The sequence below is a fragment of the Trachemys scripta genome, chromosome 10 (genome assembly GCF_013100865.1).
Source record: "Trachemys scripta elegans isolate TJP31775 chromosome 10, CAS_Tse_1.0, whole genome shotgun sequence".
Lineage (NCBI taxonomy): Eukaryota > Metazoa > Chordata > Testudines > Emydidae > Trachemys > Trachemys scripta.
In genome coordinates, this window is record NC_048307.1 from 37053805 (window position 1) to 37079937 (window position 26133).

General features: G+C 48.8%; 1 protein-coding gene across 4 annotated transcripts in view; it reads left to right on the top strand.

The window, feature by feature from the left end:
• Positions 1-26133, top strand: part of NTN3 (netrin 3) — an 88796-nt gene that overhangs the window by 46803 nt on the left and 15860 nt on the right. For 3 of the 4 annotated variants that reach the window (XM_034784453.1, XM_034784454.1, XM_034784451.1), the window contains 2 exons: positions 8608-8757; positions 11084-11137. In XM_034784453.1, coding sequence (XP_034640344.1) covers positions 8608-8757; positions 11084-11137 — 204 coding nt within the window. Of the gene's footprint in view, positions 1-8607; positions 8758-11083; positions 11138-14592; positions 14991-26133 lie in introns of those variants that run through there. The other variant, XM_034784455.1, reaches the window with a different exon arrangement.

Genomic DNA, 26133 nt, shown 5'->3' on the forward strand with positions numbered 1-26133 from the left:
TCCACTAGGAGGAGAATCAGGCCTTCTCTTGCCTTAATTACAGGACGTCTTTTATAAATAGCTCTTCCTTTCTTATGGGTCAGAGACTTCTCCCAACTTTTTTGCTACAAGCTGGGCTGGAAGTCTTATGAGTTTGGTTCCAGCTCCATCTGAGCCACTGAGGTCCTCCGAAAGGCCTCTGTCACTTCTGCGGCTGGTCCCAGACTAAACCAGCAAGAGCAGAGGGAACACTAAATTGGAAAAGGTGGAAGCGAGTTAGCCAACTATTTCCAATCTCCACGGTTCAGTCTGAGGCTTGCACAGAGAGTTGGGTGAGCTCTGATCTTCTCTTGAACCAGTTTGCCCAGCCCTGCTGGAGGTGGCTTGGCATCATCATAACCCGGCACTGTGGGAGCAGAAACTGTTGTTACCCTGCCTATGTTCTTTGCTGGGGATTTTTAGGTGCCTTCCTTGCAGATGTCCTATTTATCCTATGCACCACACGTGTGCGCACACAAACAAGCTGCTGTGGGAGCCCGTCAGACAGACAGGAAGACACTAGACAGTGTGTGTATGTGTGAGTATGAGTATTCAAAGGATCAGGCAGATTTATTTCCACACACTGAGTCGTGGGAGGGACTCTGAGCATTTCCTCCCCTGGCCCTCTTTTGGGCATCTTTATTTTTGGAGATGAGGGCAGGGTAGCATGAGAGGCCTTGGTCTCCTCCAATGAAGTGTTCCACAGCTTTGACTGCCTAATCCACATGGCAAAAGCAGCAGCTTAAAGTCTGTCGCGACAGTCCCATTCTGATATCCTCACAGAGCGTAATTGCAGAGTATTAAGCTGATGGAAAGTGTCTCCATTCAGAGGCAATTCTGCTGTGATTTTACAGCCAAGCTGCAGCCCGTGATGCACAAAGGAAGCCTGCTCACTTACTCCGTTGCTCCTAGGGACAGATCCTGCAGGGCTCGGTGTGCTGCTGCTGAGGGCCTACAAGCCAGGCAGAAAAGGATCAGAAGTGGCCTTCTTCCCAGTGGCTTTTGACATTCCCATGTTCCTATATCCCAGACAGGGATTCTGCTCGCTAATTCAGACCTACCGGGAACACCAGGATTCCTGGCTAGATGAGAAAGTGATCGGAATCTCTAAACACAGCTTGGCTGCTGCTGCTGTTCTATGGCAAGGAAGGCTACATTGTTCTAGGAAGAGGAAGGGGATTGAGAGGGGAGAGCTCCAGCATGCAATTCACTAGGAGAGCTTGGCTCAATGACTCTGCACACTCAGCTGAATCTTTACCAGCACTCGCACTCCCGGTATGTGCTGCATGCAAAAGGCAGGTGTTTTGCCAGCTACATTTTTGGGTGAGCTGGAGAGCTGGCAGAATTTGCAAACACTCCCGGAATGTCACAAAGTTAGACAAAGCCAGGAGAACACTTGCACTGGGTCATACTCTGCTGCATTGTCTGTGTTAAGCGGGAGGCTGGTCTTGTGGTAAAGGCACTCTGCTGTGACCCAGGTGAGTTTGGTCCCATTCCTGGCTCTACCACAGACACCATGGGCAAGTCACTTCATCATTCTGCATCTATAAAATAGGGATCATCCTATTTCCTTTCTCCCACTGTGCTCTATCTTGTCAATTTGAATGGTAAACTCTTTGTAACCAGGATTATCTATGTGGTTATATAGTGCTCAGCACAATGAAAGGGCCCTGGAGGTGTGATCTTAATACATATAATATGGAGCAACATTTCCACCATATGGGAACTGTAACATCTCTGCCACACCAACTGCCTGCTAATTCTCATGCGGAGCAGCGCAGTTAATGAGCCGCTCCAGCTCAGCCTTGTGCTGAAATGGACATGAGAGCAGGAGTACCCGGGAACCTACTGGGTGCGTTTTGTTTAGTGCACTGACAAGGCTGTTTATAAATTACACCCTGTGCATGGCCAGGGGAAGGCTTCCAGGTGTCAGGAGGCAGGAGTGACCATGGGGCTAGAATTCCTGATTCGCTGCCATTTCCATTTGCAAGCCAAGCTTTAGGTATGAGTGAAATGAATCAACTTGATGCACTGCAAGAGGAGTCTATATGGCAGCATTTCAACAACCAGCAATAAAGAAAGCCCAAAATAATAATCAGAATAGGACTACGAGCTATTCTAGCAGGCAAAACTAACTATGCTAGCTGTGGATGAGAACATGATCCAAGAAATTGTCCATAAAAGCAACAGGAAAGATGATTTTTCAAAGGCTTGTCAAATAGCTAAAGCCCAGAGTGCTCAAACGCTTGCAGAAAAGCAAGGCAATCTCCTTGTAGGTACAACATCTGCAGAGCAAACTGCTTCAGACTGGCAAATGCAGTCAAATGGCAATGGCAGAACTGTAGCTTTTCAATTGGGATACTGAGCACAACTAGTGTTATTCCAGGGAAAATATAGAACAAGCTCACTAAAGGAAACTGTACAGATATCTGAAGCAAAGCTTGTTTCTTATTCAGGACAGGATATACCAGTGTAAAGGCAAGTAGCTATCACAATTGGTTTTAAAAACCAATACTATTAATGACTGTCCAAATATGAAATGGGGCTGCACTACCTGTGTTAGGACTTAACGCCTGCCAGACTTTGAAGATCTTTAAGTACCACATACACAGAGCACAGACGGTACCTTAGCAGAATTCCCAAGTGTATTACGGAGTCTAGGGTGTTTGGAGGGAGAATTAAGACAGATAAACTAGTAACTCTAGTGATCCATCCACCAACAGACAATGTAAAAACTAAACTTCGTAATATAGAAGAGCCTGGAAAACACAGAACAATTACAGAGTTAAGTCAGTGATTGTAGGTGAAAAGCCAAATAAACTGTGGCTATGCATTAATCCCTGTAATTTAAATAAAGCCGTAAAAAGTGAGTGTTCTCCAGTGAAAACTGTTGAGGAGTAGCAACTAAGTTCTCAGACACAAAAAATGCTCAGCATTAGGTGCAAAGATATGTTTCTTGGCAAGTGAAGCTAGTCACTAAGTGAGTGACTTCATACAGTGTTCTGGGCCAGATCCTGACATCCAACCAAACTGCAGGCAGCACAGCTCAGGTACCATGATACACCTCTCTGCTCTCCCTTTGGTCATGGCACTGCCATGTTTAGGGCAGGTTCCCCACACTGCTCCAACATATGCCAGATGCTTACAGTACCAAAGGCAGAAAGTGAGGCTAGAGACTGGCTCAGGCAACATCCTGGCTAGTCCCCCTTTCCGCTGGCCACATGCTCTTGTGCCAGCTGCAGCAGGAAAGAGAAGAGATGCCATAGGAGCCATGACTCTAGCTCTGTGCCGCTCAAAGATCCCCCTTCCTGGTACTGGATGGGCCAGTTCTACAACCAGGATTGGTGGGAAGTGTGGCACAAGGCATGAAGAAACTATACCCAGATTGAAAAAGGGGTAGTCCTGGGGAATGTAGCAAGACCCCATAGAAGGACTGGTTTCTCCAGCATGGATGCCAATGGACAGGTGATTAAGGACATCGCTTCCAACAAAACCTCAGTTACGTAAACGTAAGCAGTTACCAGACATACAAACACAACTTGAAGAAAGACAAAGAAACAGACATGGAGAACTGCTTTCTAGACCGACGGCTGAGCAGCCAGTGCCCCAGCAACACTCAATACTTGCCAGCAAGTTAAAAAACTATGGATTGGATAAGGTAGATAGAAAGCTGGCTAGATCATCGGGCTCAACGGGTAGTGATCAACATCTCGATGTCTAGTTGACAGCCGGTATCAAGCGGAATGCCCCAGGGGTCGATCCTGGGGCCGGTTTTGTTCAACATCTTCATTAATGATCTGGATGATGGGATGAATTGCACCCTCAGCAAGTTCGCGGATGACACTAGGCTGGGGGGAGAGGTAGATACGCTGGAGAGTAGGGATAGAGTCCAGAGTGACATAGACAAATTGGAGGATTGGGCCAAAAGAAATTTGATGAGGTTCAACAAGGACAAGTGCAGAGTCCTGCACTTAGGAAGGAAGAATCCCATGCATTGCTACAGGCTGGGGGCTTATTGGCTAAGCAGCAGTTCTGCAGAAAAGGACCTGGGAATTACAGTGGACGAGCAGCTGGATATGAGTCAGCAGTGTGCCCTCATTGCCAAGAAGGCCCATGGCATGTTGGGCTGCATTAGTAGGAGCATTGCCAGCAGATCGAGGGAAGTGATTATTCCCCTCTATTCGGCACTGGTGAGGACACATCTGGAATATTGCGTCCAGTTTTGGGCCCCCCACTACAGAAAGGTTGTGGACAAATTGGAGAGAATCCAGCGGAGGGCAATGAAAATGATTAGGGGGCTGGGGCACATTCCTTCGAGGAGAGTCTGAGAGAACTGGGCTTATTTAGTCTGCAGAAGAGAAGAGTGAGGGGGGATTTGATAGCAGCCTTCAACTACCTGAAGGGGGATTCCAAAGAGGATGGAGCTAGGCTGTTCTCAGTAGTGGCAGGTGACAGAACAAGGAACAATCGTCTCAAGTTGCAGTGGGGGAGGTCTAGGTTGGATATTAGGAAAAACTATTTCACTAGGAGGGTGGTGAAACACTGGAATGGGTTACCTAGGGAGGTGGTGGAATTTCCATCCTTAGAGGTTTTTAAGACAAAGCCCTGGCTGGGATGATTTAATTGGGGTTGGTCCTGCTTTGAGCAGAGGGTTGGACTAGATGACCTCCTGAGGTCTCTTCCAACCCTAATCTTCTATGATACCCCTGCAGCATAGTCACAGTCATGTATTCTACCAACAGGCAGAGATGCCAGAGGAATCATCAAAGTTGTTTAAAACACCTGAGCCATTCCAGGCATCTGTCGAGAGAGGAGATGAAAGTGCCCATTGCTCTAGTCCAGAGAAACCCAAAGTAGTATTGCTATTAAGAGTCAATAACCATGGGGTTGGCATGGTGAGTTATACAGTTTGTTGCTCTCTGGCGTCACTTCTGTAGTTGTTGACATCACTCAAGCTCCTAGATTGAGAGACGGCTGATAACTAACCACCTGCATCACATCTATGAGATGTTAACATTCCTGCATCTCAGTCTTGCTGCATAAGACCCCTCTGCCCATGTGGAGGGGCATTTTCCGGTGCTCTGTTGGCGTGGAGGGTGACTGAGTCTCGGTGGGAGTTTCCGGAGTTCTGCCCTCGAGAGTGTGTGTATCATTGCTGTGGCTACCCCGTGGGAAGTCTGGAGCAGAGTCGAGGCCATGGAAAGGGAGATGGGATGAAGCAGTGAGAGGCATGGACTCAGACATGTCCAGTGAGGTTCAGGGGAAGGTGCTAGGTTGGGTTCAGTGCAAACTGAATCCTCATGTTAAAGAAGCTGTGTGGGCAGGGGCTAGCCAGAGCCATAGACTGAGGTGAGAGCTAGTGTGTGACTGGCTCCAGGGAGCGACTGGCTCCAGGGAGCGACTGGCTCTGGGTTACCCCATAGTCCAGCCCAGGGACCTGGTCAGTGTCACACTGCAGATCAGCTCTAGGGGCCCACACAGGATCCCCTAGGACGTGGCCCCAGGGGTCTTCTCAGGGTCTCTGCTGACTCCCTAGTGTTTCGAGGAGAGCTAGTGAAGCTATGGATTGCTAAGTGAGGCATTTCAGGCCCCCACAGTCCTGGCACTAAAGCACGCTAGGGCTGAAGAAAGGCCCTGTGTTTCTGAAGTCCCCTTGCCATGCCAGGACTCCCTCATCTGTTGCCATTTGTTATCACAGCTGAGCCCCCCCAAATACCCTTGCCAGAAACACATCCATTTCCAATCCCAGCCAAGATCTGATAAGGACCAAAGCATCTGTTCCACATTAGGCACTGCATGCTCTTGTTTCTTGCCGAGCATGAGAAGGCCTGGTGAGCAGGGATGCTGTGCTCTGACGAGATCCCATCTGGTGAAAATTAGCGAAATTATAACATCTTTTGGGGGGGCACAAGGGGAGTTGGTTTTGGTTGGCTTTGGAGTCACGTTTGGCTATTACACTGATGGAAACCTAGATACCTTTCCCAGTTCTTAAACAGCCTGAGTCCTAAGCTGGCTGATGGGACAGTCATCTCCAGGTTTGGCAGCTTCTCTCCCTCCTGCGACTCTCCCATCAAGCACTCACTACAGAATGAGTAAACCTTGTGGCTGTAGGACTGGGACAAGGGAATGAGTCAGTTTTGGTCCTCCCCATGGAGCTGGAGATCAGATGTGCTGGGAAGCACCAAGAGACCCACTTCAGATTCATCCCATGGCTCTAGAGCCAGAGAGGAAGATGTGAAAGCAAGAACCATGAAGGAATAACTTCACTTCCATCCCCTGGGTATAGCTCCTGGGATGAGGGAGTGAAAGGGAAAGACCCACTCTAAGTCCTTCCAATGAAGACAGGAGACTCAGGAGACCCATGCTCCACCCGACTCTAGCTTATCTGTGTCCTCTGATGAGGGGAGATTGGACTATGGAAGTGTGTGTGTGTGTGTGTGTGTGTGTAAGGTGGAAACTGTATTCCAGTCCTGGTTCTAGCACTCATCCCCTCTGAGAGAGAATCACCCCATCACTATGGAAGAATGAGAAGATGGGTGTCGTTGCTAAGCATGGGTATGATGCAAGCAGCGTTACTGGACTGAAGCTTTCATCCCAGTCCCTCAGCTTCCTCCTTGAGGGTGTCAGTGGTTTGGTTCAGCAAATTCCTGCTGCATCAGCAAAAGTGTTGCAACCTCACGGGTGTTCCATTCATTGCAGTACCTTTCATCCTGTGAGACTGACCCACTGCTCCAGGCTCCAAGACCTCCTCTCTTGCCTCTGTAGACAGAGCAAGGGAGATAGCATAGAGGCCAGGAGTAGCTGGAAGGCAGGAGGGAGGAGTCCAGACCATTGAGCCTAGGAGCAGCACAGCTGTGGTTGCTTACAAGACACTGAGCGACTGGTATGGATGGATGACCAGCGATGACACAGGCGTTGCCTCTCCTCTCCCCTGCTCTGCGTTGCCCCTTTGCCAATACGCTGGGCTCAGCACCGGCTGTGGCATGCACACTCCTCATCTTGCCAACCATAAAAATGAGCAGAGTATTGTAAACGGTTTTCCCTTTTTCTGACACAAACCAGGGTCGCTTTTTACACATTTTTTCCAAGTTAAAAATCCCCTGCTGGAACCCAACCCTTTTATTTCTCTCTCTCTCCTCCTCCTTTTTCCCTCCCTCCCCTCTTTCACAAGGCTGCAATTAGTTACCTTTAATGAGCCTTAACACTCTCTCTTTCACCCTGCCCCCCCTTCCCCCCGCGCTCACGATTGGCTAATTGATGGGGCCAGCTGGCTGGAGAGCCCCTGGAAATTCCTCCCAGGTTCCGCAAGGTCCTCTGAAGCAGCTGCAGCTGGGTTCGCCTTAAGGTAGGGAAGGGGGTGGGAGAAATTGGCTGTTCTGATGTCCGAAGCTCAAATGATGGCAGACAGCTGTAAGTGCCAATTCAAACACGCTGAGCTCTAGGGACTGAACCTGAGGAGACTTAACTGAAAAGAGGTCATGCCCTGCTCCAAGCCCTTTATGAAAAGAAACACACAGTAGGAGCATCCTCTGGCCAGATCCCTGTGCTAGGAATGAGATGGGAATTCCAGCTCTATGCTTCTCTGATCCTGGATGCTGCTTCTCTAGTGGACCCTCATCCCGGACTGAGGGGGGTCTACCTTCTCCCATGAGTGAGAAGAGAATTCATTCTCCAGATTTCAGTCCTGGCCCATCCCACTCTTATCGGTTTCACCCTGCCTTGAGATTCCCATGATGCCACTTGCATTGCTCAAGGCTCTTTCCTCTCAGGAGAATCCTCTGGGGAGTTTCAAAACTCAGTCTCCTTTATATTTTGTCACTGGAGCTAATGTGTTTATCCAAGTGATAGGCTGTTAGCTGTAGTTGGTGCTAGATGTAGTGCAGGCGTGTGTTCTGCAAACTGCTCCTACTTAGTTTTGTCAAGGCACTTCAGTCTTGACTGGCAGCAGCTCCTGCTATTTCAGTTCCACGCCCCATCCAGCTTTGCCAATGCCCCGTAGTCCTACCTTTGTATTCATTATGTAGTAAATTAGTGTATGTGCAAACACCCTGTGCAGTATTTACATCACACGCATGCCCTCACTTACACAAATGGGCTCCTGCATGCCAAAGTGTTTGGAGGGGGGCTGTTCTTCGTACAAACACCTGTAGAGAGAATCACTGCCATTTTTCATTAGTCGCTGGTCACCATTCATTATTCTTCTGTGTAAAAACTTTAGTCGTCCAATCAGGGATTAGCAACAATACCATTTGATTGAGGTGACCAGTCACATGCCACAAATATCAGATCATGAATAGCTAGTTGTGAGCAGCCCTTTGGTTTAAAATTGTTTATCTGAAAGTTTCAGTGAATACATTAAACCCATACACAGAAAATCAGGCTTGGTTAATGAACAGAAAAGAAGGTCTAAATGAGCTGAGTAATACCCCCAGCCGGATTTATGGTGTTTTAACAATATTTTGTTCATTTTCAGTCTGTGTGCAATGGCTATTATCAGAGACATGTCCTGTTCAGCACAGAGGGCTGTGTGTGAAATACATCTATTCCCTTTCTTTTAGCAGCATTTCTCTTTCTCTCTCGTTTTCTCAGCTTGTGACTGCCACCCTGTTGGCGCAGCCGGTAAAACCTGCAACCAGACCACCGGACAGTGCCCATGCAAAGATGGTGTGACAGGGCTCACCTGCAATCGCTGTGCCAAGGGCTACCAGCAGAGCCGGTCACCTGTGGCTCCTTGCATCAGTGAGTAATGCTGTCAACAATGCCTAGTTCCAATGTTCATGTGTTCTAGACCTCCAGTTTCTCCTTCGCCATCTTTACAAGTGCAAGATCGTATAGGTATTTTGTTATCTGGGGCTGTGAAGTGCTTCCCTGCTGCCAGGGACTGTGAGATCATTGGCTCTTAGAAACTAAGCAGGGCTGGCATGGGGCAGCAGTTCGGTAGGACCTCTTCAGGGAGCACCACATGCTAGTGGATCCGTACCCTCACGGGCTCTGCGCTGCTGGAGAACATCTTTTGAATGACCCCGCAGCTATGTGGGAGCTCTGCACAAGAGGATTTCTATCTCTACTCACTTCCTTCTCTTTCATCTAGCTCCCCTGTGGCTGCTGTCTGCACTGGCAGCCAGGCCAGTGTCCCAGCTCCCACAGCTGTGCTGGACTGAAGCTGAACTGGAAGCCTTGGGGAGGCTGTAAGATTCTTTCCATGCTCCTTGCCCCAGGGAGGCCAGCAGTGGGAAGAGATTAAAGGTGGCAGCTATGTTGTGCTGACGGGAATGGGATGCTCCTAGTTTGGCTCCCTTGCAGGAGCACAACGGGGCAGAGTGGGGACCCCATAGTGCACAGAGTCAGCTAGCTGGCATCTCTCTCCACCCGCTGATTGCAGTGCTGCAGGGAGCACAGCAATGGCTCTCGGGGCTGAGATGGGCAGCTCTGGTGGTTTCTCTAAAGGTCTCCTGGAAGCCTCCAGTTCCTCTTTATCTCGCATCAGCAACAGCAGAGCTGTCCCAGCAGGATCAGTGGATGCCTGGCCTGGCTCTCTTGTCCAGAGAGCAGCACTGGCTGGGAAGAGGAGGAGATACGTGAGCAGAGAACATCTCTTCCAGAGGTTGGCTGGTGCCAGGGTGTAGGCAGGGAGACAGGTATCAGAGGGGTAGCCGTGTTAGTCTGAATCTCTAAAAAGCAACAGAGGGTCCTGTGGCACCTTTGAGACTAACAGAAGTACTGGGAGCATAAGCTTTCGTGGGTAAGAACCTCACTTGCATCTGAAGAAGTGAGGTTCTTACCCACGAAAGCTTATGCTCCCAGTACTTCTGTTAGTCTCAACTTCTGTTAGTGCTGCCCTCAAAGGTGCCACAGGACCCTCTGTTGCTTTTTACAGATTCAGACTAACACGGCTACCCCTCTGATACTTGACACCATGCAAGGCACTGCATTTAGCCGCAGGGAGACAGTGCTGCTGCAGAGGCCAATAGAGAACATGACACAGAACACACTGGCCTTGTCCCTCACTGCCACTTATATGCAGGGCTCCCAGCATGTCACCCCTCTGCACGGTCTAGGCTAGTTAACCTGGAGCTAGACGGTGCTGTCTGAACACGAGTGACCATGGCATTGGTATTTATAGGATCAGGCTGGTGCACAGTGCTGAGTGCCCTACACCACCATATGGAGTGGGGGTAAATGGGTGAGTCCTGCTCTTGTTCTCAGAACGTCTGTTGTAATAAATCCGTTACCACATAGGACTTCAGGGTTGTGGCTGTGCTGCCAGCTTGGATACTTGGAACTTCATGGCAACTATGGAGACAGAACTTAGAGCCTCATGCTCCTGAAACACAGAATGCCCCCTTTCCAACCACGTGAGCTAAAGGAGAATCTGCTTCCAGCACAGGGCCAGGAACCCTGTTTGAGCAGTTCCGACTCTACCCCCATACAGGCAATGGTAACATATTCACACTGCCCAGCTGATTACAAAAGAGTGGCTTGCTCTGTCTCACTGGATACCGGGCCAAATTCTGCCCCTGGTTGCATCAGTGCAAGTCTGGAGAAGGGCTGCACTGAAGTCAATGTCAAGCTCCCATTTTCTTCAATGTTGCCAAGATTCAGTCCTAATTATAGTGGGCCAAATCCCCCCTGGTGTTAACTCCATTGAAATCATCAGAGTTATGCCAGTCTTGGCTCATTGACTTCAGTGGAGTTATTCTAGATTCACCCTGAAAACAGAACCAGCGCCCACTATGAATGAAGCTCGTTAATCCTCTATATGAATCCTTTGGGGGGTGTTTTTCCTGGGCTTATCCCCTGGGGAACCCTACGTCACCCAGGGCTCCCTCTAGCCTCACTGGCAGGGACAACAAGGGGGATGTACTATGATGCACCCCCTCTTAGTGCCCAGCATGTCCCTGTGGCAGAAGCAAAGGAAACCAGCAGGGAGTGCTGCTTTGTCCTTTCTTGCTGCTAGCAATAGACTCTCCACCAGCAGAAGCACGGGAGGGGGTATAGGTTTTGACGAACCCCACTGTTGGAAAGCAAGCACCCTTTCTTAAGAATCTCACCCTTTCTTTTCCAGAGATTCCTGCCATCAACCCAACCTCCGTGGTCACCAGCACAGAAGAGCCGGCAGGTGAGTGCTCTAAATCCTGGGATACAAAAGACTTAATAAGAACACTATCTGGGCACCTTGCAGCTATTCCTGTCTAATTGTATTTTCCCCTTGCCATTCCCAGAAGACTCCCCACTTTCCCCTTATTTAAGCGTGCACTGGCATTGAACACCGAATAGTCTCCTCATGCCCAGCTTGGTTGCAGAGAGCAAGCAGCTAGGTCTCCTCCAGCGAAAAATAAAATGTGCAAATGAGGTTTTAAATCCTATTTATTTTTGGAACCCAACCAAAGAAACTTGACAGGAGTCCTATGAGCCTGCCTGCACTGTGGCCAGGAGCAGCCCACCCCCCTCGAGGGAGGGAACCTAGTGCTTTCTCACACTGGGATTCGGGGGGGATTGTTTCTTTAATCCTCTCCAAACACAAAAGATTTCCCCTGAGTGCTCTTTGCCTCAGCATCAGCTGCCTCTGGGGAACATGTGGTTTCCAAGTCTGCTATTCTTGTTCCAACGCTCTCAGGCCATGGCATCTGTCCCACAGCTGTGCCGTCCAGTGGCAGGTTGAGAAATGGGTCAGCTTGCACCACCGGAACACATGTTGAGTTCCCTTTTCAGAACCAGATGGGGCCTGGCCCTCGGATGGGTACCTCCCCCCATCCTTGCACTCCCACACAAGGGCCTGGCATAGTTGCTGTCCTGGCATTCTCCTGAGAGCGGGGAGCTCCTGGCCTGCCTAAGCAGACAGAAAGCATTGCTGGCCACAGCTGATTTCTGAGCATCCCTGAACAGCCATCGTTTGAAATGGAGGACTGGCCTCCTGTTGCTAGCTCTTCCTACAGCTTCCCTCCACCTATCTGCATAGCCTCCTTTCCTCCCGGACTGGGCTTGAGCCAGCTAGGACAACAGGGTAATGGTGCACACTTGATGGGAAGGGGAGAGAGAAGCCAAGTGTCAGCTGCATAGCGATGACATGGTAAACCCATAATGTTTCGCAGCCTCTACAGGAGGCTCGGCTCTGAGTTAAGCAGGAGAGGTAACAGGATTGATACCTATGGGAAACCTAGGAGAGTGCTTTGACAAGGAGAAACAGCTGTCCATCACAGTCCCAGGAGCTATCTAAGAGGAAGGAGCAGGACTGTTTTAATGGAACTCCACCCACCCCTGCTAGATCCTGCGGGCAGGTTAGTGGCACCTCATGGTCCACAAGCCAAAGACTGATGATAGCAAGAGCAAGGCCTTCTGTCCTCAGGCCTCATGACATCATCCTTCAATATGATGGACTCTATCTCCATCGAAGGCCCTGTTCTGAAATCTAGGCCTGGATAGGGTCTCAGATATTGCAGCAGAGGAGATGCTGCTGCAGGGGACCCATCCGCATCGAAGGAGAGGGATTAGAGATAGGATGGCATTGACAGCATTGCTAGCATGGAGGGATGGTGACCTGAGCAAAGGCCTGACATGGTAAATTGTCTCTCAAAGGGGAAGTATCTACAGTCTTTCTCATTAGACATCCAGACAATTCCACTGCTTTGCACTCCCCCGGAGAGGCACAGGTTTGATTTCCAGCTGGTGGCTTGGACTTCCTCAAACTCTTTCAGAAACTGTGCCTCTCAGGTGGGGCAGTACTCAGTCAGGCCAGGCTCCTAGATACCATAGTAATGATTTTGGGATGGAGGGATAAATAGATGTGGTGAATCTTTTACACAAAGCATGCTGCTATCTCCTTGCAGTGCTGCCATGTTTGTGCCTGAGTCCGGATAAAGAGTCCAGACCGATATAGCAGCCAGCCGACAGTCTTCTGACTAGCTCTACTGCTGGCTGTGACCTGACACATGTGGTGGTGGAAAAGTAAAGCAATCTCTTTGCTTCCCTCATCACTGTGGTAGAGGAGCCACTGTTTTTTAGGTCACATTTTCCCCCCATCCCCATGTAATCCTTCCATCTAATCTGTCTGTCGCCTGTATTTCTGAGGTGTTTATTGCCATAGTTATAGTCTCCAAAGCAACCTCCAACTCACTCTGTATCCATCTGTAGTGTTCCTTATTGGCTAGTCAAAGAGCAGGGGAGGAAGGGAGTGTAAGGGTCTCTGACACATTTTTCTTCTTCCCATCATAGAATCATAGAATCATAGAATATCAGGGTTGGAAGGGACCTCAAGAGGTCATCTAGTCCAACCCCTTGCTCAAAGCAGGACCGATTCCCAACTAAATCATCCCAGCCAGGGCTTTGTCAAGCCGGGCCTTAAAAACCTCCAAGGAAGGAGACTCCACCACCTCCCTAGGTAACGCATTCCAGTGTTTCACCACCCTCCTAGTGAAATAGTTTTTCCTAATATCCAACCTGGACCTCCCCCACTGCAACTTGAGACCATTGCTCCTTGTTCTGTCATCTGCCACCACTGAGAACAGTCTAGATCCATCCTCTTTGGAACCCCCTTCAGGTAGTTGAAGGCTGCTATCAAATCCCCCCTCATTCTTCTCTTCTGGAGACTAAACAATCCCAGTTCCCTCGGCCTCTCCTCATAAGTCATGTGCTCCAGACCCCTAATCATTTTTGTTGCCCTCCGTTGGACTCTTTCCAATTTTTCCACATCCTTCTTGTAGTGTGGGGCCCAAAACTGGACACAGTATTCCAGATGAGGCCTCACCAATGTCGAATCATACTACTCCCCTCAAGGTCTTGGTCTTCTCATACACCTCAGCATGAAAATAGCAGACATCCTACCCAGTTTCCACTCCTGGCCGATAGCACACATGGGGATTATGGTGCTAAGATGACACCAAATGCATGTTCCTGCTGCTCAGCACTTCCTCAATGTCAGCCAGCCACCTTCTCGAGAGCTTCCCCCATAGCTGGCTGAGATCAGGAGACTCCTTGTAATGATCATGTGTTTGGACAAGTCCCTGACAGGGTGGGGTAGCATGGGCTTTCTGCATCATAGCACCTCCATGTTGTCAAGATGCCAGGTTGTCTCATGCCACTTCTGCTTTCCTAGTGTGAATGAGCTCCTATGGACAGGTCATGGCCCCCAAGTACATATGGAGGATGTAGCTCAACAACATGAAGTCTGGAGGTGTAGAACAAAGGGGATCCTTAGTGATCTCTCCCAGCCTCCTCAACCCCTCCTGCCTTACCCAAACTGGGCACACAGTGATCCCCCTACAGCAGATCTCCCCCAGCCCTTTGTGGAGTTAGTAATCTCTGCCCCCCACACCCCAGCACATCTGTGAAGTCGCTTTTTAGTGCTAGGAGTTCTGTTGGAAAGTTGTTGCACGTCTCCCTCTGACATGGGCTCATGTCAGAGGGAGTATTTGCAAGTCCTTCTCCCAGCCTGGCTCAAGGGAGGACCCTTCAACAACAGACTGTCAGTGTTTTGGGGCATTTTCTGAGTCCCATAGATCTGTGGGGCCCCCACCTGGCCCACTTTTTTTTTAAATATTCAGAGATTGACTGTGTTGGTTGCTTTATTTTTCCAAGGAAAGTCACTTCAGTGTGAGCTGGAGTTGGCTGCATATTTTATGGACTAGTGAAGATACCTCCCCGGGCCAGACTCCCAGCTGGTGTGAACTGGGCTGGCTCCGTTGACTGTAATGGAGCTACGCCGATAGCTGGGGCTTTGACCCACTGTCTCCAATGGAGCTGCAGATGAAGAGCTGGCTCAGAGTATATCAACATATTGTCAAACTGGAGTGACATTTATATTTTTGTAGCCTAGCCTATAGTGTCTATAAAATACACTTCATACACAAGCATGGCATAGGGACAGTTCTCTGTAAGTCAAGTGACTTGTGCAGTATAACTGGACAAATAACACTGCTCTACAGCCAAAATGCTTCTGAAATAAATGTAGTCAAACTTTACTAATTCTGGGTCACTGAGAATGAAAATGATGCTTAAAATTGTTGATTGGCTCTAGTTTTCAAGATATGCTATTGGGTCAGTATATACGACCCTTGACTTGGGAATGGTGGAGGATAAGTGAGTTATAAAGGGAAGGGATCTCAATTTAAACCAGAAATGACTAAAATACATCTTTGACTGGATCTATGAATAAATCTATGACTGGGTTTGGACAGTACTTGCTTTTTAGGCAAAACAATGAATGATGCAATCTGAAGCTGGTATTGCATCATACATGATATGAATTGAATCATGTTATTCCTAGAAGTCATGGATGATGCAATCATAGCGAAGCTTACATCACTCTGCTGACCAAATTGCCCTATATCAGCTCTAGAAATTATACAGTGTTGTGCTCTCTTATTTGTCAGTGTTTGATTTTGCAAAGGGACACATTTCTGTTTAGCCAAAGTGAGCAGAGATGCCTTGTACTTGTGTGAACAGTGCAGATAACTTCTGCTATGTTTGTGGTGAAGTGACTTTTGCATCACAAAAGTGCAGTATGATCACTATGGTTAAGAAAGCCTATCACCTTTATTTTGGCTGCAAAATTGGAGATCAGGACAAGAGGTGGGCCCCACACATATGCTGCAACACTTGTGCAACAAATCTTTGCCAGTGGTTGAACAGGAAAAGGAAATCTATGCCTTTTGCAGTGCCAATGATTTGGAGAGAGCCAACAGATCATACCACCAATTGTTACTTCTGCATGGTGCCTCCAGTTGGGAAAGGTGTGTCAAAGAAGAAAAAGTGGATTGTGCATTATCCAAACATTCCATCAGCTATACGCCCAGTACCCCACGGAGAAGAACTGCCGGATTCTGGTGCACCAGAATCATTCTCACTTGAGTCAGACGAGGAAGAGGAAGAGGATGAAACTTCTGGTCCTGAACCATCAATGTCACAGGACCCACATTTTCTCCCATCCTCCTCCTCTGAACCACACCTCATAACACAAGGTGAACTGAATGACCTTGTCAGGGATTTGGAACTACCCAAGAGTAAGGCAGAGCTGTTGGGCTCCAGACTACAGCAGTGGAATCTCCTGACAGGTGATGTTAGGGTTTCCATGTTCCGTGACCGTCAAAAGGATCTTGTCCCATTCTTCTTCATGGAAGGTGATCTTGTAGCCTGCAACAACATCAATGGTGTGATGGCAGCCCTCAACATCGTTCACTATCCAGATGAATGGAGACTGTTCATTGATTCATCGAAGACAAGTCTTAAAGCTGTTTTACTGCATAATGGCAATGTTTTGCCATCAATTCCAGTTGGTCATGCAGTCCATACGAAGGAAACCTATGACAACATGAAACAACTTTTGAGGTGCATATACTATGACCAACATCAGTGGCAGCTTTGTGGTGATTTGAAGGTTGTTGCTCTCTTGCTTGGTCTGCAGACTGGATACACAAAGTACTGCTGTTTTCTCTGTGAATGGGATAGTCGTGCAAGAGATTCCCACAACATCAGGAAAGATTGGCCACTCCGACAGTCATTGGAGCCTGGGAGGTAAAGTGTTCAGCATCCACCACTTGTTGAATCAAGGAAGATTTTGTTACCACCCTTACACATCAAGCTGGGTCTGATGAAGAACTTTGTCAAGGCCATTGACAAAACACAAGCAGCTTTCAAGTACCTCCGTGGAAAATCTCCAAGGTTAAGTGAAGCTAAGATAAAGGAAGGTGTCTTTGTTGGTCCTCAGCTTCGTGAACTTCTTCGAGATGATGCATTTGACCATGCACTGCGTGGCAAGGAAAAGACGGCATGAAAGCCTTCCAGTTAGTGGCAATAAATTTTCTCGGAAACAACAAGGCAGACAACTACTGGGTGTTGGTGGAAAATCTCCTCAAGGCATACAAAAGCCTTGGTTGCAACATGTCACTAAAGATACATTTTTTGCACTCTCATCTAGATTTTTTTCCACCAAACTGCGGAGCAGTGAGCGACATGCACAGCGAGCGATTTCACCAGGACATTGCAACAATGGAGAAACACTATCAGGGCAAATGGAGCCCATCAATGCTTGCAGACTATTGCTGGACAGTGACAAGAGATGCTCCATTTAATGAATACAAGAGACAAGCCAAGAAGCGCCGAGTAGACACTGAATAGGACTAAATTATGTACATAATAGTTTTTTGCCTTTTGTTTCATAATAAATTTTATTTATATAACCCTTTTGCTGATTTTTAAAGTGTTACATAAACAGGACAGGTGAAATATTATCATGTAAAGCAACCATAAACACATGAAAAGACCTTACAATTTATGATTAAAACTCTACTATCTACACAATATACATAGACATAAAATGTAAAAACTTAAATATCTTAGAAACAGTAGCCAATCAGTTGTTTTAATTGTCATATTTGAATTCAGCACATCAAAATACATAATAAATAGCACATTTTATCTCTGAAGCAGACGACTTCTCAAAAATTGTAGACCAGTGTAATAAGGGCTGTGATGAATTCTCGACAGTGTTTCCTGGCTGGGGAGGCTGACAATAGACCAACATACTCTGTGCTCCTACACTGTTTCCTAAAGAACCTCCTGCTGGAGGAGACTGGGACTCTGACAGTCACCCACCCCCACAGCTCTTCTACACATCATTCCTGACAGTGCTTTCAAGTGGGGGCACTAGGATTGGAGTTCCACAAAGCAGCACCCCTGCCCCATTCCCTCCAGTCTGAAATGGGATAGGGAGCTGTGAGATCCCCCAGCAGGAGTCCTTTGTCCAATCCTTACAGTCCCTCCTGCTGGGATAGTGAGGATTGGTAGAACTGTGACCAACATATCCACTGTTACCTAGCAACTCCTGCTTGAGATGCTGAGCTTGGTACCACAAGATGAGCCCCGATGCAGTCCACTCTGCCATTCAGGGGCTCCATTTTTCATTCCTACCTCTGGTGAGAAGAAGGTGGGGAATCCGAAAGAATTTCTTTGGTCTTCATTGTTGGGCAGGAAAGATTGTGGGGAATAAATTCAAGACAACTTCCCAGGTCACTTGGAAATAGAAGATTTTGCTTTTGGCCATTAGAAGTCCTAATCAGGAACATCAAAGAATGGACACTTTGGAAAGGAAACAAATGTTTTTTTCTGTAAGTGCTGATCCCAAGACTTGAGTGCACTTTGAAAGGAGTTAATCAATGTACCCCGCCCAACCACAGTGCTTTACAAATAGGATGGTCTTAGAAATAAATCCTAATATTTTCAGCAGAATAAAAATAAATCACACTTGATGGAGACCTTAGTGTTTATTTTGCTTTAGTGGAGCGGCCCTGTGTTAAGCTGCTTGTAGTTTTATCTAAGGGGTTATTTTTAAAAGATTTTTGGCTTCTAACTCAAGTATTGTCAGTGCAGAATCCATTCCAGGAGGGCACAGAAATCCAGTTCAGGTCCCTCTTTCTCTTAGATACACAGAATTTTAAAACCAGAAAAAGGGATCATTATGATCATGTTGTCTGACCTCCTATGTAACAGACCAGAGAACCCAGCTACATCAAGGCCATAACATCTGGTGGAGCTAGAGTACAGGACAGCCCAGGAATTGGGTTTGGGGTCTGCTTCTCCCTGGAGCTGTGCCTATGGGCCATTCCAGGAGGGCACAGAAATCCAGTTCAGGTTCATAGGTGGTCAGAAAATTTTCACTGCAATGCAGCTTTGATGAAATAAGTAAAAATCCAGTGCCATTCTTGTCCTGCCCTGCTCTGCTCAAGTTCCTCTTCCCCCAGTGGCATTGTCTCTCAAGTCTATATCCATCCATCCCCTTGGGGCTGTCCTCCTCTTTGCAACCCCTCCAGGCTGGCATGCTGTGTCCACCTCAGGCTTCTCTTTCCGAGGCTGGGCCTCAGAGGGAACTCTTGTGCAGGTTGTCAATCCTGGATCCTCCCAACAGCTGCTGAAAGAAGGGAGAGGGGGAGGCAGGTACAGAAGCTAGAGGACCAGACTGGCAGACCTGGTCACTGGGGAGCCTGATTCCTAGCCCCACCCCTTCACTGAGGCCCCACCACTTCGCTGAGGCCTCACCCCCCACTCACTACATGCCCCCTCCATCGATGGCTCGTTCTCCGCCACCCTCACTCACTTTCACTGGGCTGGGGCATGGAGTTGGGGTGTGGGAGGGGTGAGAGCTCCAGCTTGGGGAGTGGGCTCTGGGGTGGGGCTGGGGATGAGGGGTTTCGGGACAGGAGGGGGCTCCAGACTGGGGGGTGGGCCGAGGGATTTGGAGTGTGGGAGGGGGCTGTGTGTTGACGCAGGAGGTTGGGGTGCAGGAAGGGGTATGGGCTCTGGGGTGGGCCTGGGGATGAGGGGCTTGGGGTGCAGGAGGGTGCTCTGGGCTGGGATTGAGGGGTTCGGAGGGCTGGAGGGGGATCAGGGCTGGGGCAGGGGGTTAGGGTGCAAGATGGGGGTATGGGCTCTGGGCTGGGGGTACAGGCTCTGGTGTGGGGCCAGGGACCAGGGGTTTGGGATTCAGGAGGGAGCTCCAGGTTTGGAGGGGCTCAAGGCTGGGGCATGGAGTTGGGGCTCGGGGTTGGAGCGTGGGCTTACCTTTGGCGGCTCCCAGTCAGTGGCACAGCAGGACTAAGGCAGGATCCCTGTCTGTCCTGGCTCCATGCTGTTCTCCAGAAGTGGCCAGCAGGTCTGGCTCCTGGGCGGGCCGGCGGGGGGGGAGCGGCAGGAGGCTCGACGAGGTGTGCTCTTGCCTGCAGGCACTGTCGTCCCCCCCCCCTCCAGCTCCCATTGGCTGCGGTTCCCGGCCAATGGGAGTGCAGAGCCGGTGCTCAAAGCGGGGGCAGCATGTGGAGCCCCATGGCCCCCCCACCTAGGAGCTGGACCTGCTGGCTGCTTCCAGGGCGCAGCGCAATGCCAGGACAGGCCTTAGCCCCGTAGCACCGCCAACTGGACTTTTAACAGCTCGGTTGGCGGTGCTGATCAGAGCCGCCAGGGTCCCTTTTCAACCAGGCATTCTGGTCAAAAACTGGACACCTGGCAACCCTACCAGCTGGTCCTGTTCCTTTGGCAATCTGGCAAAGCCTCTTCCTGTTGCCTTCCATTACTTCATCCCTTCCTGGTGGTGGGAAATACAGACTCGAATCTAAGCCTGTCTCTGATTTTTATTGCTGTTGTTATTGGGAGAATTTTGCCCTGGTGAAAAGGGACAGACCGTGCCACGGCTGAGAGCTGGGCAGGTGTTGGGCAGACTTGGCCCTCGCCATGCCCCACCCCCGAGCTCAAGTGGAGGCTGACATTCATGCTGAACCCAGCAGTGATTTTATGATCTCTACTAGGACTGAAATCAAAACACTCATTGGGCCATATTCATCCCAGTCTCTTAAGGAGCTTGATTGATTTAGCCTAACAAAGAGAAGGTTAAGGGGGGATGAGATTCCAGGCTGTAAGTGCCTATGTGGGGATCAAACACTTGCTAATCAGTCTAGCAGACAAAGGTCTAACAAGATCCAATGGGTGGAATTTGAAACTAGACAAATTCAGACTGGGAATAAGGTGAAAATTTTTAATGGTGAGAGTAATTGACTATGGGAATGACTTATTGAGGATCATGGAGGAGCCTCCATCAATGGCAATTTGTAAATCGAGACTGGTCGTTTTACTAAAAGCTCTGCTCCAGGAATTGTTTGGGGCAGGTCTCTGGTCTGCGTGATACAGGAAGTCAGCCTAGCTGATCACAATGGTCCCGTCTGGCCTTGGACTCTGTAAACGCCTGCCGTCCATGGGAGCAGCTGCCATGACATCGCAGGCACAATGATGCAAGGTATACAGGTGATGCGGGGGTGGGGGGAAGGGTAATTCTTCCCTCAATTACACTGATGTAAATAAGCCGTAGTACCACTGAAGTCAGTGGAGGTTCCCTGGTTTAACAGGGTGTAGGTGAGAGGAGGGACAGGTCCAGAGCCAGTCTCTGTGGGAGGAGAATAAGGTTGAAATCAGTCAGACAGCAGGTGTCAGTGACTGAAAGTGGTAGAGCAGAGTATCTGACACCCATGTGCATTCAATGGGTGGGCAACGTACCCCTCCTTTATCTTACACCTTCCTGTTACTTTTCCTGTTACCTCTCTGCCACGTCTCCCCCCCTTCCATGCCCCACAGGCCCAACTCTGCCCCCATTGTATGGTGAAAGGTTTCAGTGGTAGCCATGTTAGTCTGTATCAGCAAAAAAAACAAGGAGTCCTTGTGGCACCTTAGAGACTAACAAATGTATTTGGGCATAAGCTTTCATGGGCTAGAACCCACTTCATCAGCTGTATGAAGTAAAAAATACAGGAGCAGGTATAAATACATGAAAGGATGGGGATGCTTTACCAAGTGTTAGATCAGACTAACGAGATAAATCAATTAACAGCAGGATACCAAGGGAGGAAAAATAACTTTTGAAGAGGTAAGAGAGAGGCCCATTACAGTTGACAAGAAGGTGTGAGTAACAGTAGGGAGAAATTAGTATTGGGGAAATTAAGTTTAGGTTTTGTAATGACCCAACCACTCCTAGTCTTTATTCAGGCCTAATCTGATGGTATCCAGGTTGCAAATTAATTCCAGTTCTGCAGCTTCACGTTGGAGTCTGGTTTTGAAGTTTTTTTGTTGAAGAATTGCCACTTTGAGGTCTGTTATTGAGTGACCAGAGAGATTGAAGTGTTCTCCTACTGGTTTTTGAATGTTATGATTCCTGATGTCAGATTTGTGTCCATTTATTCTTTTGTGTAGAGACTGTCCGATTTGGCCAATGTACATGGTAGAGGGGCATTGCTGGCACATGATGGCATGTATCACATTGCTAGATGTGCAGGTGAATGAGCCCCTGATGGCGTGGCTGATGTGGTTAGGTCCTATGTTGGTGTCCCTTGAATAGATATGTGGACAGAGTTGGCACTGGGGTTTGTAGCAGGGTTTGGTTCCTGGGTTAGTGTTTTTGTTGTGTGGTGTGTAGTTGCTGGGGAGTATTTGCTTCAGGTTGGGGGGCTGTCTGTAAGCGAGGACTGGCCTGTCTCTCAAGGTCTGTGAGAGTGAGGGATCGTCCTTCAGGATAGGTTGTAGATCCTTGATGATGCGCTGGAGAGGTTTTAGTTGGTGGCTGTAGGTGATGGCTAGTGGTGTTCTGTTACTTTCTTTGTTGGGCCAGTCTTGTAATAGGTGACTTCTTGGTACCCTTCTGGCTCTGTTACGCACACCTTCTTGTCAACTGTAATGGGCCTCTCTCCTACCTCTTCAAAAGTTATTTTTCCTCCCTTGGTATCCTGCTGTTAATTGATTTATCTTGTTAGACTGACCTAACACTTGGTAAAGCACCCCCATCCTTTCATGTATTTATACCTGCTCCTGTGTTTTTTACTTCATACATCTGATGAAGTGGGTTCTAGCTCACAAAAGCTTATGCCCAAATAAAATTTGTTAGTCTCTAAGGTGCCACAAGGACTCCTTGTTTTTTCCCCTATTGTATGAGTTCACCTTGCAAACACTCATGTAGCTGAGCACTTTGGCAGGCCCTTGGTGGCCTGATTCATCACTCATTTTTACCACTTTTCCACTGGTTCTTCTGATCCCGCTCAAATGCCCCTTTGCCCTCTCCCTGAGCCAGTGCCAGCAAACCCACAGTGTTTCCCTTGTGCAGCCATTCACCCAAGGCTCCTCATTCATTTACTTTCAAACCGCAGACCCACTGCTTGGGGCCAGCATCCCGCTACAATAAAACCCAGGGGGGCATGTGCAGGGACCCCACAACCACTCACCCCACCTCAGAGCAGTGATGACTTACACACAACGTTGGTGAATCCGCAAATACCCCACACGCACCCTCCCTCCCCCGTTCATTTCATCTCCAAAGACTTGCAGAGTTCACAGCAGGTGTGTCACATTCTTTGAGGCGTCTGCTAACAGTGTTTCATTGTTTCAAGCCTCCTGCTTTTCAGGTGTTTGGCTCCTCTCCCTTTTCTCCCCCACTCACGTCCCTGGCTGAGCCCTGGCTTTTCTCTAAGATCTCCATTTGCCCAGCTGGCGTTTCCTAGTCCCCAAATTTCTCTAACAACCCAGGCTTCTGCTCCAGAGCCCCAATTCCACCTAAGTGTCAGGCTAGCTCTGGAACAAAATGTTCTGGGCCCTCTTTTTATTATTATTATTTTTTAAAAATTTCTGCTCAGTGCTTGTTCCCCGTTAGAATTGGGAAAAACTGGCAGAGTGTGTCGTAGGTCTTTAAAGGAATTCAAAGTCAGCAGTAAAAGATTTGCAGCCGTAACACCTAATTAAGTTACATCTCTCTTAAAACAAAATATGCCGTCTTTTTTTAAAGCAGGGAGAAGTAAACCAGATGTGCAAACTCACTCGCACACTCACACATGCCCACGGCCAAATGCAGCTTGTGCAACTGCCCTCCAAGTTAATGGGAATAACACCCAGTTGTGCCAGGGCTGGGTTTGGTCCCCTTTCTCGCTCTCTTTCACACAGACACAGACACACACTATCTCTCTCTATCTTTCACACTCTTTCTCTCTCCATCTGTCTCCTGTATACTCACTCATTGTCTCATGCACTCCTTCGTATTCCCATACTACTGTCACTCACAGAAATACATACAATACACAGACACAAAAATTCTGTCTGTCTGGCTAATGGCCTCTCTTTCTCTGTCACTCACACATAGAGTACATGCATGCTGTACCCTCATACACACCCATACATTTTCCCATACACAGAGCCTGTTTCTTCTCTCATTTACCCTGGTGTACATCCAGGGTCAATGCACTGACATGAGTGGAATTACTCTAGTCTAAGGTCCACAATACATACGCGCGTGAACGCGCACACACAATGTAGCCATACAGTCTCATACACACAGAACGTATACAGACACACCCAATACACACTCACATACATTCACTCTGTCTCTGTCTCACATGCACACAAACTCATCTATAATCTCTATCACGCACATACCCCTGCACTCTTGCTCTGTCCTGTCCACACTCACACAAATGGCAGCTATTTCCTTTCAGTGCCCACCTGGACGTGTGCCACAGAACTGGGTCCCCCTGCTAAGCATGATGCATTCAGATCATTCCTGGTGGTGTTGAAAGTTCCAAGCTGAGCTATGGAGACTTGGTTAAGTGGAAAAAGAAGTTTCGGGGCGATGGAGGAGGGACAGGAAGAGGTATGCGCTTTGGAAGAAGCGAAAGGGGATTAGAGAGGCTGACCTGGGGAATGTGTCGGGGAGGGGGGGAGGAAAGAGGAAAGGCAGTTTATTGACATCTGTTTTTAATCTGATTTTCCCCTTGTGTTTCAGTAAAGCTTTTTGTTGTGATACAGGTGAGCGCCCCAGACTAACAGCCCGACTGAAAGTTAAAGAGCTCCACCCGACTCGTTCTTCCTGTAGGGGAGAAATTAACCATTCAGTGGGAGTGTTAGAGAAACCTAAGCAGAGTCGAGTACCTCATTTCCATTGCAGGGATTCCTTCACAATACCACTTAGCACTTACATAGCGCTGTGCGGGCCAGATTCTTTTCAGTCACTCCAGCCTCCATCTGCAGTCATTTCAGTGACATCTCTCCATATGTATATGAGTGCAGTGAAAGCAGAGTCTGGCTCAGTGGCCTCAAAACACTGTAGTCAGTGACTCACCATCACAGCATGCCTGCAAGGTAGGCTGCTCTTGTTATCCCTGCTGTACAGAGACGGAAACTGAAGCACAGAAAGTGAAGTCAGGTGGCCCAGGATCTCACATCAAGTGAGTGGCATGGCCAGAATTAGAATGTGGGACTTTCCAGCTCTCACCCTGTTCTCATGCCTTCACCACACATGGCCTCCTTTACCAAGCACTATGGCCAGGCCCCAGGGGAAGTGGTGGCAGGATTTGGGGGTGGGCGAGTGTGATGTTCCCCTCTGGTGTTGTCTGGACCGGTGATCTGCTAGGTTACTCCAATCCTTGACTCTGGGAGCCAGCCTTACCTTGCTCTGCAGTGAGAACCCCCACTCCTGGGCTGTTCACGCGCAGCCTCTGGCATGTAAGCTGCTCTTTGGATTGTGCAACCAAATGACACTAACCAATATCTCTGGTCCCAGACACAACCCTAGGAACCTCCATCTTGCAGTGCCCAGTTATGCCCACTGGACGCTGCAAGCTTATATGAGTTTGTCAATTTAACAAAGAAATTGATATGTACCAGGCTTGTTATCCCAAGGGGAGTCTCTGACACACTTCAAACCAAACGCACTGCTTCAGGTAGAATAAACACATTTATTAACTATGAAGATAGATTTTAAGTGATTATAAGTCAAAGCGTAACAAGTCAGATTTGGTCAAATGACATAAAAGCAAAACGCATTCTAAGCTGATTTTAACATTTTCAATGCCTTTACCAAACTTAGATGCTTCTCACCACAGGCTGGCTGGTTGCGGTTCAGCCAGGCTCTCCCCTTTGATCAGTGCTTCAGTCGCTTGGTGTGGTTTCTGGAGATGTAGGTGGAAGAGAGAGAGAGAGAGCATGGCAAACGTCTCTCCCTTTTATCATGTTCTTTCTTCCCCCTTGGCTTTGCATACCTCATAGTCAGGTGAGCATTACCTCATCTCAGTTCCAAACTGACCAAAGGAAGGGGGGTGACTCACTCGAGAGTCCAACAGATTCTTTTGTTGCTGCCTAGGCCAGCATCCTTTGTTCTTGTGAGGCTGGGCTGGGTTTGTCCCATACCTGCCTTGATGAGGTGTGAACTGCCTCTCTGCTCTTGGAGAGTTTTTGCCTGGACTTATTTTAAACCATGAGGATACATTTTCAGCCTCATAACTTAGGGTTACCATATCTAATAAATAAAAAAAGAGGACCCTCCACGGGCCCTGGCCCCGCCCATTTCCCCACCCAGCCCCGCCCCAACTCCGCCCCTTCCCCGCCCTAACTCCACCCCCTCCTCCCTCCCACTCCCAGCCACGCGGAAAGGGCTGCCCAAGCGCTACCGGCTTCATGGTTTGCCGGGCAGCCCCTAGACCCTGCACCCCCAGCTGGCGCTTCCCCAGCGCAGCTGGAGCCCGGGAGGGGAAGCGCCCAGCCGGGGGCACAGGGTCTGGAGGCTGCCCGGCAAACTGTGAAGCCAGTAGCGCTTGGGCTTTGGGCAGC